This window comes from Canis lupus, chromosome 2, assembly GCF_003254725.2.
Source record: "Canis lupus dingo isolate Sandy chromosome 2, ASM325472v2, whole genome shotgun sequence".
Taxonomy (NCBI): domain Eukaryota; kingdom Metazoa; phylum Chordata; class Mammalia; order Carnivora; family Canidae; genus Canis; species Canis lupus.
The window spans coordinates 65,295,777-65,309,304 of NC_064244.1; the positions used below are offsets into that span (position 1 = coordinate 65,295,777).

General features: G+C 34.8%; 1 protein-coding gene and 1 long non-coding RNA gene across 5 annotated transcripts in view; one reads left to right on the forward strand and one right to left on the reverse strand.

The window, feature by feature from the left end:
- The window catches only part of LOC112659893 (uncharacterized), a 56,059-nt gene extending 43,800 nt beyond the window's left edge, over positions 1 to 12,259 (forward strand). For both annotated transcript variants that reach the window (XR_003136566.3, XR_003136565.3), the window contains one exon: positions 12,007 to 12,259. This is a non-coding gene — a long non-coding RNA (uncharacterized LOC112659893). The remainder of the gene's footprint in view (positions 1 to 12,006) is intronic.
- The window catches only part of LONP2 (lon peptidase 2, peroxisomal), a 94,197-nt gene that overhangs the window by 58,768 nt on the left and 21,901 nt on the right, over positions 1 to 13,528 (reverse strand). For all 3 annotated transcript variants that reach the window (XM_025447079.3, XM_025447081.3, XM_025447080.3), the window contains exons 7-8: positions 8,843 to 9,101; positions 643 to 784 (exon numbers count right to left, since the gene is read on the reverse strand). In XM_025447079.3, coding sequence (XP_025302864.1) covers positions 643 to 784; positions 8,843 to 9,101 — 401 coding nt within the window. The remainder of the gene's footprint in view (positions 1 to 642; positions 785 to 8,842; positions 9,102 to 13,528) is intronic.

Here is a 13,528-nt window from a genome sequence, read left to right on the forward strand (position 1 = left end):
AAAATACGTGCAACAAAACAAAGGAAGGACAGGAAAAGAAAAGTGATCATAGTTTACCACATGGTAACTATGGCTCAGCTGTGAAAAGAACTTACATACTTATAATAACATAAGTATTTGACAATGCCTTAACCGAATCAGGATACAATTCAGATCAGGGGATTAGGGGTAGAGAATGATATAGTGGGGGTGAAGGGAAGAAAGTAAGTGAAATCCTCCTCTCTTATAGAGGAGAATCAACAGATGATGCCAGAAATTGTATAATCAAGAAGCGGCAATATGGTCATGCTATTTTGAGAATGGACTAATCAACTAAAAGTTAAAGAGGTCAACATGTAGAAATGGACATCGAGGACCCTATTGAGAAAAAGATTTGCTTCCTGTTTTTTGTAATAACCTTATAGAACTACTGGTCTTTAAACAAAAAGCATGTATAAAATTTAAAGTATTTGATAAAAATAACAACAAAAGAAACGAGTGAATTATTAGAAAAAGAAAGAAATCTCTAAGATATTTTAAGTTTTAATCTGCTTCAGATTTTAGTCTGTATCACACTTTCCCCATGACTAAACCCACATCACTGTATACTGCTCCCATCCATACTCTTCAAGTATGAACACAGGGAAGTTTCTAAATACTTACCTCAAGGAGAGCTGCTGCGGGATCACCCTGTAGACTTTTTCCTAGTTTGTCAACCTCATCTAACAGGAATACTGGGTTGTTAACCCCAACAGTCTTCAAGCCATTGATTATACGACCAGGCATACTGCCAACATAAGTGCGCCTATAGAAAGCAAGCAGCAAGTTAAAGTGTCAGGAGGCAAGAGCGTTATCACTTAGAACTCAAAATTTAGGACTGGGAAAAAGTCATTTAGTTATCATAGTAATAGAGCAAAGAGATACTATATATTTTAAAAGCTCTATGATACAACCAAGAGTTATTAGATTCAATTTTACTTTTCATTTAATTCTGGCTCTAAGTTTCCCATGATATTGGAAGAATCTAGTCATTGTCATTTAGTGAAATTGAAAAACATTATACTTAAGCACATGATTATAACTCTTTTCAGGATTCCAAAATGTCCAAAGAAGCCTATGAATTTAATTCCTATGCTTTTCATAGTTTCTCAGTACCATCTCCATCCCCCTTCAACACAATTACCTTTTCCACACATAAATGGTTGTCCCAGGGCTGGTTAAAGCATCATCATCATCTTTATGAAGGAAATCAGAATTGTTCAAAGGGCCACTCAAAATGCAGAACAAAACAAAACACCAAACCCAAATTCTTTTATTTTAAAGGCAATAGTTTGTTATTAATAATAGTAAGATTTGAGGTCAATTGGATGTATATTAAAGTTCCATTAATTTGGGCCTTTTTAATAAAACATGTTCATCCTATATACACTAACTGGTATAACCAAGTTCAGCCAGATGTTTTGTTGTGCACTTGTTGTCAGAGCCTCCTTTATCATATCTGAACAAGAATCACCTACATAATTATAATAGATGTAGAGGATGGCATAAATAAAAACAAATGTGTTTGTCAAAAGGAAAACAGTGGGTTTTTTGTTTGTTTGTTTTACAAAGCCAGCAAACCTTTATTTTCAGCAGCAATTTACTAATTTTAATTACAACCTTGTTGCCTAAGCCAATGCTCAAGCAGATGTTGTTTGTGAAAAGGCATAAAAGGGTGACTGCCTACAAGAAACTGGTCGATAGTGAGTGTAACCGCAATAGTTATCTTAGGATGGGTACAAAGCCAATCCATGAAGCAGGCCTCAGTTTCACCGCATGACTGTATAAAGTAGGACAGAGTAAACAGAGTGACCTTTGAAAAGATAAGAAAGCCTTACAAATATCGTGGGAATGCCTTACATCCAAAGAGGGTGACCGAGGCACTGGAACGAAATACAATAAACACTGTCCTATTACAATAAGGAGTCAGCATTCAAGATTTCAGAATGGGATACAGGAAGGACGAGACTCAAAATTAATAAAAGTCTCTCAAATTATTTCTCTAGAAAACCTGCAGATTTGCCAGTATTCTATGAATAAGTAGAGAAGGGAAATTAAAACAAAAACCAAAAAATAACCACCACAAAGCCTCTAAGGGAGTTATTTCCTACTCCATTAACTTCTTTCTTTTCCTTACTGCTTTTGACAGGTAGATTTCAGAAACAGGTACTGACAATTCCAGACCTAAAGTCATGGAGAGAAAATAATATTCTAGGCAGGTATCCCTTCTAAAGAACAGAAATGTAGATCCTAATCCATATACAAATAATTACTCCTAAACCTTCCATTGCTTTCCAAAGCCTAGTGAAGAAATCCAAACTCCTTTGTTTGGAATTCAAGGCTCTTCATGATGCAGTCCCCACCAGCCTTCCCAATCTACTGCCATAATGCCCCTGCTTTATCTACAATCACAATCCTATTATATCTCTTTATGTTTTTTAAACCTTCGTTAATATGGTATTTTCCTGCCCTTAATTCTCTCCCTGCCTGTGTAAATCCATAAATTCTAAACAACTTTTCCTGACCACCTCTCACAAAGTTATCTTTCCAATAATGCAACATCTACAGCATTTACTGGCCCTGCAATTTAACTGATATAGTTACAACCTAGCTTTTATTTATGGGTACCAAGTGTACAGCCTCTTCTAAAGAGCCACTGAGCACTCTGATGACAGAGAGTAAGTCTTATTATAGAATAGATCCTAGATATAGAGCTGTCATATCAGTTCTCCAAACAAAGGCCTGTTTTTCCTAATTATTTATAAGACTTCAGATCAGCCATGCTAGCACCAAAAGTATCTTTCTATCACCACTGTGAAGGCCATACAAGCCTTTGAATACTGCTTTGAACAATCTACTTGACCTAAGTCTCAGGTTCTTCATTTGTAAAATGGACACTGTTACTGTGTCCACCTCATGAATTATATGATTATGAGAACATAATAGGTAAAGCACACAGCATAGTGCCTGGCACATGGTAAGCTTTCAAAAGATGTTCATTGTTGTTAATGTCTTTCCACAGCACCAAGCACATTCAGTGCCCTTAGTGTTCCTCAATCACAGGTGATGTCCCCCAAATGTCTACCACTAGTCTAGAGTTCAAACAAAGAAGAGAACCATTACACAGGGTCTGTAAGCTGTGGAAAGTATCTATAATGTGCTATCTTTTGCCAGAAGGTATGGTAGCATGCAATTCACTGACTCAAGATACAGAATATACTTTGAATAAACCTTTGGAATATGAATCAAATGGTGAAAAATGTAGCAACACACAAAATAAAATGTTCTCTTTCAACATCACCCAATATAACTACTTTTTTTTTTAAGATTTTATTTATTTATTCATGAGAGACAGAGAGAGAGTGGGGCAGAGACACAGGCAGAGGGAGAAGCAGGCTCCATGCAGGGAGCATGATGTGGGACTCGATCCTGGGACTCCAGGATCATGCCCTGGGCCGAAGGCAGACACTCAACCGCTGAGCCATCCAGGCATCCCATAACCACTTTTTAAAAAAACAAATTAGCATACCAAATTATCCTCCTGAGAAACTACATAGGTAGGAAATTAATGAAATTAATACTCTTTTATAAACTATAACTTTTTTGAGGGCAAAATACGTACTTTTCCATGTCCTTCCTCATAACATCTAGAAAGCAACATAGCACAATACAGGGAAGTTTACAAAGAATGTATCTCTTCAATTACTTATTATTTAGCCTAAGATAAAATGATTACCTAGAAGTTATTCTTAAAACCAAAGCACACAAGTTAATTTAAGAAATATATTAATTCCTATTTTTCTTATAATTGGTACAGGCAGTTCATAGGTTTATCAGGACTATTCAACTAGTGTATGAGATACACAAAACTACACGTTATCTATGTGGTTCAAAATATTAAGATAGAAGATCAGCACTTTTCACTTTCCAAAATATAGTCTGCTTTATGCTTCAAAAAACTACAGATGAGTACAGTATCACATATTTATAGCTCCATGGTAATCAACTACTTTACCACTCTGTGCCTGGATATCTTCAAACCCAATGTAAGCCAAAAGGCTGGTCAGCCTGTCACTGTCACTGACACTTAAAGATCAGGAACCAATGGGTAGGGCATCTGGGTGGTTCAGTGGTTGAGCGTCTGCCTTTGGCTCAGGGTGTGATCCTGGGGTTCTGGGATCGAGTCTCACATTGGGCTTCCTGCAGGGAGCCTGCTTCTCTCTCTGCCTATGTCTCTCTCTCTCTGTGTCTCTCATTAATAAATATTTTTTTTTAAAAGGAACTAATGTATATTTACTTATCTCTTTCCCAGTGTTTAAAGAAGGAGGGAAACAGGCATTTCACCATCACCTTTCCATGCCTGCTCAATTAAGGAGCTCTAATGGGCTACAGTGAAAACTACTGAAGGGGATACTTACAAAGAAAGAATTTGTAGTATAAAAAAATGTCTTTTAATTTTAAGTGGAAAGAGTATGATCACAATTGCTTTTTAAAAAAATGGCGAAAGCTGCCCATTTCTGTCAGGAAATAAAATGGTAACAGTGATTATCTCTGTATGGTAGAAAAACATGAGAATTTTTTTCCTTTTAAAAAAAATTCCAAATTTTATTCCAAGGGTATACGTATGTGTGTGTGTGTGCGTGTGTGTGTTTATCTCCAACTGGGAATAGTAATAAGCCTTAAAAGAGATCCTTATGATCTCCAAAGAAAAAGTCTTTAAGAAACTAAAAGTAGTCTTTAATATAGCATGTCTAAACAAATCAAATTGTTATTCTTATAGCAGTCATTCCGAAATCTTTTTATGGACTCATTTGTATGGATGCACTCATTTAAAGGACCATAATATTTCCAAAATATAATTATGTTTTAATCTTACTTGAATTCACAAAGCACTCAGAAAGCACTTACCATGTCTGGCACTGTGCGGTGTGCAAGGAGTGATACAAAGGACAATAAGACATGCTAAAAACCCTACTACTCTACAGACCTCTTACTTTTTTCCGTATTTATGACTTAGCTCTATAGTAATGTATTGCAAATCCCAGAGGCCTGTATTAATCATCAAAAGAAAACAGTAGACAACAGCAGTTAGTTATGATCTGTCTCTTCTCCAAAGTAATATATATTAATGGAGAAAGCCTTGAATTGGGGCCTAAAAATAAAACTAAACTTTAAAGAGGCAAAGAAGAGCAATATGCAAATACAGGTTATAAGGAGGATAGTGAGTAAACTATAGCATGTCTGACATACTATGCTAAAAATATATTAAAAGCTTGCTATTTTGTTTATTTTCCCTTTGTGGAGACTAATAACGAAACAATTTATTTAAAACATCACCATTTCAGGTTCATGAAGATGTATCAACATGGAAAGCAAAAGTTCATTTTTCTTCTCATCTTGTTTGAGCCAAAGATTCTTTGCAATGATATAATTTTACTATGTGAACAAAGTGCTGGCAAACTACTTCCAAAAAGTTATCATCCACAATAACTTGAGACATATCATAAGCAATAAGTATATTTCACCAAGAAACAACTAAAGAAAAATGATTATGCAAACATGATTTCATAAAACTTTATCCAAAAAGAAGTTATATTTAATTGCTATGAACTGATTTAAATTCTTTAAATGTAATACTTAAATACTAAAATGTTAAGTTGTAAAAACTGATAGAAGCAGAGATTCTGTGGCTTATAAAAGTGGTGAGAAAAATCCCAATGGAGAAAAACCCAAATGAGAAATGTTGAGAAGATTGAAAAGCTGTATTAGTTAATATGAAACATAAACATGACTCTTCTTCTTTTAAGTTACTCAAAATAATACAAACCAAACAATGGGCCAATGTAAAATCAGATCACAATTTTCCAAGTTTTAGATTTAAATATAAACCAAGTCTTTCTTTTGCTTCCCCATCTCCTACTTCATTATCTTTGAACTCTAAAACACACATTTTTTTGTTTTTAAAATAATTCCTAACTTAATAGCACCTTCCTTCAAATAAACAGGTATTTCTAGCAAAAGGATAGAGTTCCAAGCATGGGAAAATAGGGAAAGTGAGTGACAGAATCAAAAGAATAAGCAAGGAAGATAATATAAAGCAGCTCTGTTTTACTCTGGCTATTTTAAGACTGCAGAACAGTGGTGCCTACTTAGAGGCTGAGGAAAAACAAAACTTTGCATGAACTCTAATTGCAAGCATGTGACCAGTACTTAAACGCCAAGATCTGGGTGTTTCCAAAATGCTTCAATTGTCAAATGGAACCACTTGTTCCTACAAACTCCACCCCATGAGTGTGCTATAAGCTACTGTTCTTCCTTCCCTCCTACTAACCTCCAACCCACAGCTCTGACATAAGCCCATACTCTCTTCTCAACCTCTGCTCTCCTTAACCACCACACCCCACTCTCCAGGGGCTTCCAGATTTTCAAATAAACATCTTCTCCAAGCTTTGATGATTTAGGAGGGTAGGTGAGTAATAAGCCCCCAGTAGTACAAGGGCAGGTTGCTGTAGTGTTTAATTAAACACCTTGTACAGTGATGGAGAGGGAGTACTTACCTACTGGCACAGTAGAATGGCTCATACTAATCCATGTATTCTTTATTTGGCAATGACCACAGCTTCTATGCATGTCATACATTTCTAAAACACTTATATTTATACATATATTTTGGGCAAACACACAGCCTCATTTTATAAAAGATTCACAAGAGATTCAGTTTTCTTAATGATACTCACACATGTGGAAGTATACCATCCACTTGAACAGATTTTACGACCATTAGTATCAGTAAAGACTTAAAAAATAGCTCTGCTTAAAACCAACAATGTTCATAAGAAGTGGTGAGAATATATTACTGCCCACAATAGGCATCATAAAAATACATTTTTCTACAATTCTGCCACATAAATTAAATAATAATGCCCAAAACAGGATATTTTAGGTACTATTTAAAAATTAGACTAAATTTTATAAAAAGTCATTAAAGTTGTTGAATGTAAATTTGCCTTCCTGTAAATTTAAAATTAAAATAATAATTAAAGCTAGTTTTTATCAAATGCTTACTGTGTGTCAGGCACTGAGTAAGTTCTTTCCAAGTCTTACTGAATAAGTAATGCCAAAATGGCAAGAAATAGGACAAATTACTTACATGTCATGTGCTCTTGACATTAATTTCACATGACAAGAATTCCACAAATTCCCTCTGTAAATTCCATCAAACACTTACAAATACTATGCTACAGATATCAAAAGGAAGTAATAAACTAAAACAACTCTGGATGCATGAGTCAAGTCACCTGTGTGGGAAACATCTCCCAAAAGCTTTCAGGCTAAAATTAAAAGATTTAGGCCCTAGACCCAGTTTCTCCAAGACTGGTACAAGGTGCCAATTTCTTTACAAAAGCGAAGTACAGCCTCTAGTGGCACATGTGAGAATAAGCAAGTCTAGGTGACAAAAATAGTTTGAAATTGCCAGAAAGAATGACCCACCTCAATTCTCTAACCTAATCTGCAGTCCTCATTGCTTATTTATTGAAATCTTGGCAATTTTTCTTTAATGCATAAGAATCGTAAATAAGCAAAGAAAAGAGAAAAAGAATGATTTTCCAAGGAAAAGTCTCTGAAACAGTTTCCCATTCCTGCCTAAGTAAGGCCAATGGTCTTGTTAAAAAGACAAATGGAAAACAAGATGTTAAAAAGGCATCATTTTCTTTTTTTCCCCCATAATCCAAGTTTAATCCATATTCACCAAACTGTAACTATGCATTTAAATTAGCCTTGGCCACTGGCAGTTGTTCACTGCCTGCACTGGCCTGCTTTTCAAACCTTCCACTTATAAAATAGACTGCTTTAACAACTTTAAGACTGAGGGTATAACCTTGAGGAGAGAAATTTTATCTTCAGTTTAATTATTTTCTACTGGAAGTTAAGTAGTTTAAAAAATTTTTTTTTTAAATTGAGACATCACTGACATTAGTTTCAGGTTTATAACATCATATTCTTTTATAAGCATCCATGATTTCTACATTTTTAAATAGTCTACATTTTAAAATGTTCTTTAATACATACATTAAAGGTATATTTTCTCACAACTGCTATGAAACCCTTAAAACTTGAAACAGAAAGTTCATGCTTTCCCAAAGCATCTTCCAATCTGGGTAACAGAGAAGAAAACGATGAGCCTAAGATGCAAATCTGATTCTAATAATGTAAGATTAATCACAGACTCAGTTCTCACAGTTTAATGTATTTTTATAGAAAGGGTGTAAAAAATGCAAAAAAATGTAAAAAATGTAAAAAATAGAGGTCTCAATCATCCTAACCTTTCTCCTTATTATTCTTATGGAAAACTAACCTTCTTAAAAGAAAGTTAAACTGCAAACATATATTTGTTATTAAAGATTTCTTCCCTCCTCTTATGTGCACCAGTTGTTGTACTTATTTTTTAAATTCTAAGAGTTATGGTTTATTTATGAAATGTCACTGGGCCAAAATGAATTTAAAGACACTGTAATATCTAACCATAACTGATTTATAATTGCATTCAAATGAAATTCTAAGAAAGCTGAGGCAAAGATTCATTATCTGTTATCATACAAATACCAAGGTTAGTTTGGGTATACTATTATGGTTGAGGCTCTAAGCCAGCTATAAACATCCTATGGATGTACTATAAATAAGTACTATGAGTGAGTGTCCTTTTGATTCAAGGTATCATAAATAGCCCTTTGAGAAAAAGATATATATTATGCCTGGGCTTTTGAGGGGCTTTAGTCCATTAAAATGGAGAACCAGAGAGATCGAACTGAAAGAAAGAGTCTACCTGTGTCCTCGAATGTCAGACTGGTCACACACTCCTCCAAGTGCAATCCTGTGGAACTCTCGACCAAGAGTTTTGGCCACTGATCTTCCCACACTTGTTTTACCAACTCCAGGAGGGCCAACAAAGCAAAGAATAGGGCCCTTCAGGTTGTTTTTCAGCTGTCTGACGGCCAGGTATTCCAGCACTCTTTTCTTCAATTTTTCCATAGCATAATGATCATTATCCAGAAGAATCCGGGCTGCTCGAATGTCCAGACGGTCTGTCAACCCCAGAAGTAAGCACATAAAAATTTAAAATGGAACAAGTCCTTTCAAGGCTGGCAAGAATCAAAATACATTTTAGGAAAAAAACGTGACAAGAACGGAAGTGGATCTTTCTAAATGAATCTTCAAGGAGACCTGGACTTGGCTTTTTTGCTTAAGATGATTTACTATTAACCGAAATAGTAAGTGCTACACAAAAACTCAAGGAGTTAATACTCATATCATTTTCTAGATACACATTTTTTCTATGGAGATGGAATGTCTATATGGTCTATTTGTGCCAGCATCAGTTCCTTTTTTTAAAGTATTTTTTTTCTTATCACAGATGTATTAATTCTAGAAAATCCAATGACACCAATAAAAAAGAAAAAAACAGTCATCTATAATCATGTCCTCAAGAGAGCATCCTTACCTTCACTCTGGTATCTTATTATAGGTTTTGTGTGTGTGTGTGTGTGTGTGTGTGTGTATGTGTGTGTAGATGTGCTTCACCTATTTTTCAAAATGAGATTATTTGATGCCTTCAAGCTTTGTAAAATGTTTTTTCACTTAGTGTATTGTAAGTGTGACCTTTCAGTGTCAAATGTATTTTTTAGTAACATTTTAATGGCTACACAATATTCCATTATTTAATTATCCATACTCATTTAAATAATTCCCTATTGCTAAGCACTTAGGTTATCTATAAATCTTTAGAGTTATAAAGCATGCTTCACTTTGCATCCTTGTAACTAAACCCCAACATATACTCATAATTACTTCCTTCAATTAATCTTCTATAAATGAAAGTGCTGGGCAAAAAAAAAAAAAAATTAAGATGCAAAGAACTGCCTAAGTTCTATCAATTAAACTCACCAGGAATGTAGGAGTTAGGCTTTGTTTATACAGTCAAGCATTCATCAGGTTTACTGATGTGCCTTCCTACTTAAAATACTCATAGATTAAACTATTAAATAGTCATGGATGTCAGCATGAATTCATCAGCGCAGTGACATCCAGGGTATGGTAATACATGGCCATATGATCATACTGACAGAGAGAGGAAAGGCTTGGAAGGAGGAAAACACACACAAGCCCACTCTTTGAATCAGTTATTTGGAACCTGCCCTGTGTTTTTCCTATGGAGAGAAAAAAAATAGCCTTAAATGGTAGTTTGGTTCCCAAGCTAGTCTGAAAAAACATAGCTAAGCAGTAATATATGTAACTTAATTATAATACTGTTGCTTTTAGTCTGGTTAAGAGATTTGGAAAGGGAAGAACAAAACTTCTTCCCCCTTTCCTGGCTTTAGACCCCAACTAATGAATATACGAACAAATGAAAGAAGTTTCAGAATAGTTTTACAATGCTAACCCAGACCCTAAAATCTACCACAGGAAACACAAAAGAAAACTTCAGACCAATCCTATTCTGTATATTAAAATACAAGTAAATAAAATCTATTAAGAGTAATCTACTAAGTCCCAGAGGGATTTATTTTAGTTATGCAAAGATGGTTCAATATTAGGTTATTGATATATTTATTATATCACCTTGTCCAAAAAGAAAAACGTCCCATCAAAATGTCATTTTGTACCTTAAAAAGGCACGTGTTATAATGCAACATGCACTCCTAATTAACATTTAGTAAACTAAGAACAGAACTCCATGTAATTCAGAAAAAACTGAAAATGCTCTGAAGGAATTTCTTCTAAGAAATATACCAAGTAAAGACAAGTTTAAAAAGGGACTCAAACTTTTGAGGAAAGATAATTTTCATACTACATAAATCATTATTTTGTGTTTTCTCTATAAAGAATAGATTTTTTCTGAATATTCTTTTAAACGATACAAAATGCATTCTTCCTATTTTGAATAATACGTGTGGTTACATGTAAATAATTTAAAATGAAATGCATACTAACTCCTTGAGTTTTTAATTGTGTAGTAAGTACTATGTCTGTTGATACTAAATCTTTACAACTGGAAGACTAAAATGATATCTATTGGCCCTTTCCATTTTAAAATTGGAAAATCAGCAAACTTTTTCTCCAAATCTTTCCTTTCTGCTTTTGATGATCTCTATTTACGTAAGCTTCTTTTTCAAAAACTATGAAAGACATTTTCATGGTTTTGTAGCCACACAATAATTATTCATATATAATTCTATACAGGAATGGCTCAGAAGCTCAACATGCCTCCTTTTATACAATATACACATTTTCAGTTCTCTGCAGAATACTAAACAATGAGAAGTATGTTCATATGGGGCAGATACATGAGTGCTACACATCTCTAATGCTGACCCACATGCAGCAGAGACTGAGTTTCTAGCATGCAGGTGGTCTCCTTCTCCTTCTATAGTTATGAAAATAACAACAGCTTTGCCCTGTTTTTATATTTTCTTGTTTATTTAAGTAAAGAATAAGAGTTAGCACTCTTGTGTTCAATTAGTTTTCCTCCAAAATCAATTACACTGTATAACCCTGGTAAAAATTCGATTAGTAAATAAGTTCACTTTTAAATAGGACAAGTGAAAAAGGGAAGAAGCTGAGAGCAACTACTAGGCTACTGTTGGCAAATAATCAAATCTGCAATTTTAATATTCTCAGGGCATTATACTATATACACTATATGTACCTGCATTTCCCTTAAGTCATTAGTTAAATCTTGAAGCACAGAAAAATGTTATGAGATAATATCAAAAGTTCAAAATAAGGCCCCTGGGATTACCCAAGTTATCTAGATGCTCTTAGCACTGTGCTACTGTCGAGAGAAAATAACGGGGTCTGAAAATTGTTACAACTCCACCAACTACATGCAAATAACAATCAACCATACACTACAGGGAAGCTTGGCAGGTGAAAACAAAAGCAGAGCACTTAAACAACACCTATAAAGCTTAATGTAACTTTCTTCCGTAGGTCTAAACCAACAAATCTCACAGAACATGACCACTTCACTTGAAAAGCAGATACTGGGGCTTTAGTAATTAACAGAAGACTACTGGAACCAAAATGGACTTCCCAACAGCTCAGCTCAATCAGGATCCATAGCTGACCTCAAACTGGTCAGGTGACATGATGAGGGGCCAATTCAATGGGAACAAACTTGGGCTCTCCTGCATTCATTTCACACTATGGAATTTCCAAAAAGGATTTTGAATAAAGAATTAAACCAAGAAACTCAGCTTCAGTTTGTTTGATAAGACACCTTCAACTAGAAGGCAATGAAACAAACATGAAATAAAGAAATAAATTTACCAGCATAGTAATATTAACAGCTCTATGTATAGTAGCCAAAACCCTGGAAACAACCCAAATATCCATCGAGAGGTAAATGGATGAACTTCTAATTATGCTTAAAGAATGAGAAAAAAGGGAGTACATACTACATCATTCCATTTCTATAACATTTTTGAAAATATGAACTAATCTATATAGTGTTTGGGGATAGGGAGGCAAAGGAGAGAGGGATTACAGAGAAAAATGAGAAAATTTAGGAGGTGATGGATACATTCACTATCTTAATTATGATGATGGTATTACAAATACATACATATGTTAAAATGCATCAAAAAGTACATATTATTTATGTACAGTTTACTGTTACATAATTACAGTATTACATACTGTTAATTGACTACAATAAAGCTGGAAAATAAAGCAAATAAAACAAAACAATGACTGCTTCTAAACAACAGCTTCTACAGTTCAACAGTGCAACCTAATTTAATCTAATGAAAATTGACAGGTTCTCAGAATTTCAGAGAAAACTGAATTAGCCTTTTAATTTTATACAAATATTCAGAGAGAAAAACTTAAAAACAACCCAAAATCTAGAGAATGGGATGAATGCAAATTTACAGAGTATTCATGAAAGAATAATTAGTATAACTTAGAATGCACCTGCTTTCCACAACCAGAACCTAAGAACCGTAAGAGGAATGAAATCTAAGGGTTGTCAAAACAAAAGGAAGATGATTAGGCCAATTTCATCCTAGTACCAAGCCATACACATTAATAATGTGTTAGATGGGGTGCCTGGGTGGATCATTTGGTTAAGCATCTGCCTTCAGATCAGGTCACGATTCCAGGGTCTTGGGACTGAACCCCGCACTGGGCTCCCTGCTCAGCCAGAGCCCTTCTCTCTCGCTCTGCATGGTGCTCCCCCTGCTTGTGCTCGCTCTCTCTGTGTCAGATACATAAATAAAGTATATATTTAAAAAAAAGCATTAATGATTATCTTGGAGTGCCTGGGTAGCTCTGTCTGTTAAGTTGGTTAATCCAAATCTTGATTTCAGCTCACATCATGATCTCAGAGTTGTGGGATTGAGCCCACTTTGGGCTCTGTGCTCAGCAGGGAGTCTCCTTGGGATTCTCTCCTTCTCCCTCTCCCCCTGCTTGTGCATGCACGCATGCTCTCTTTCAAATAAATAAATCTTTT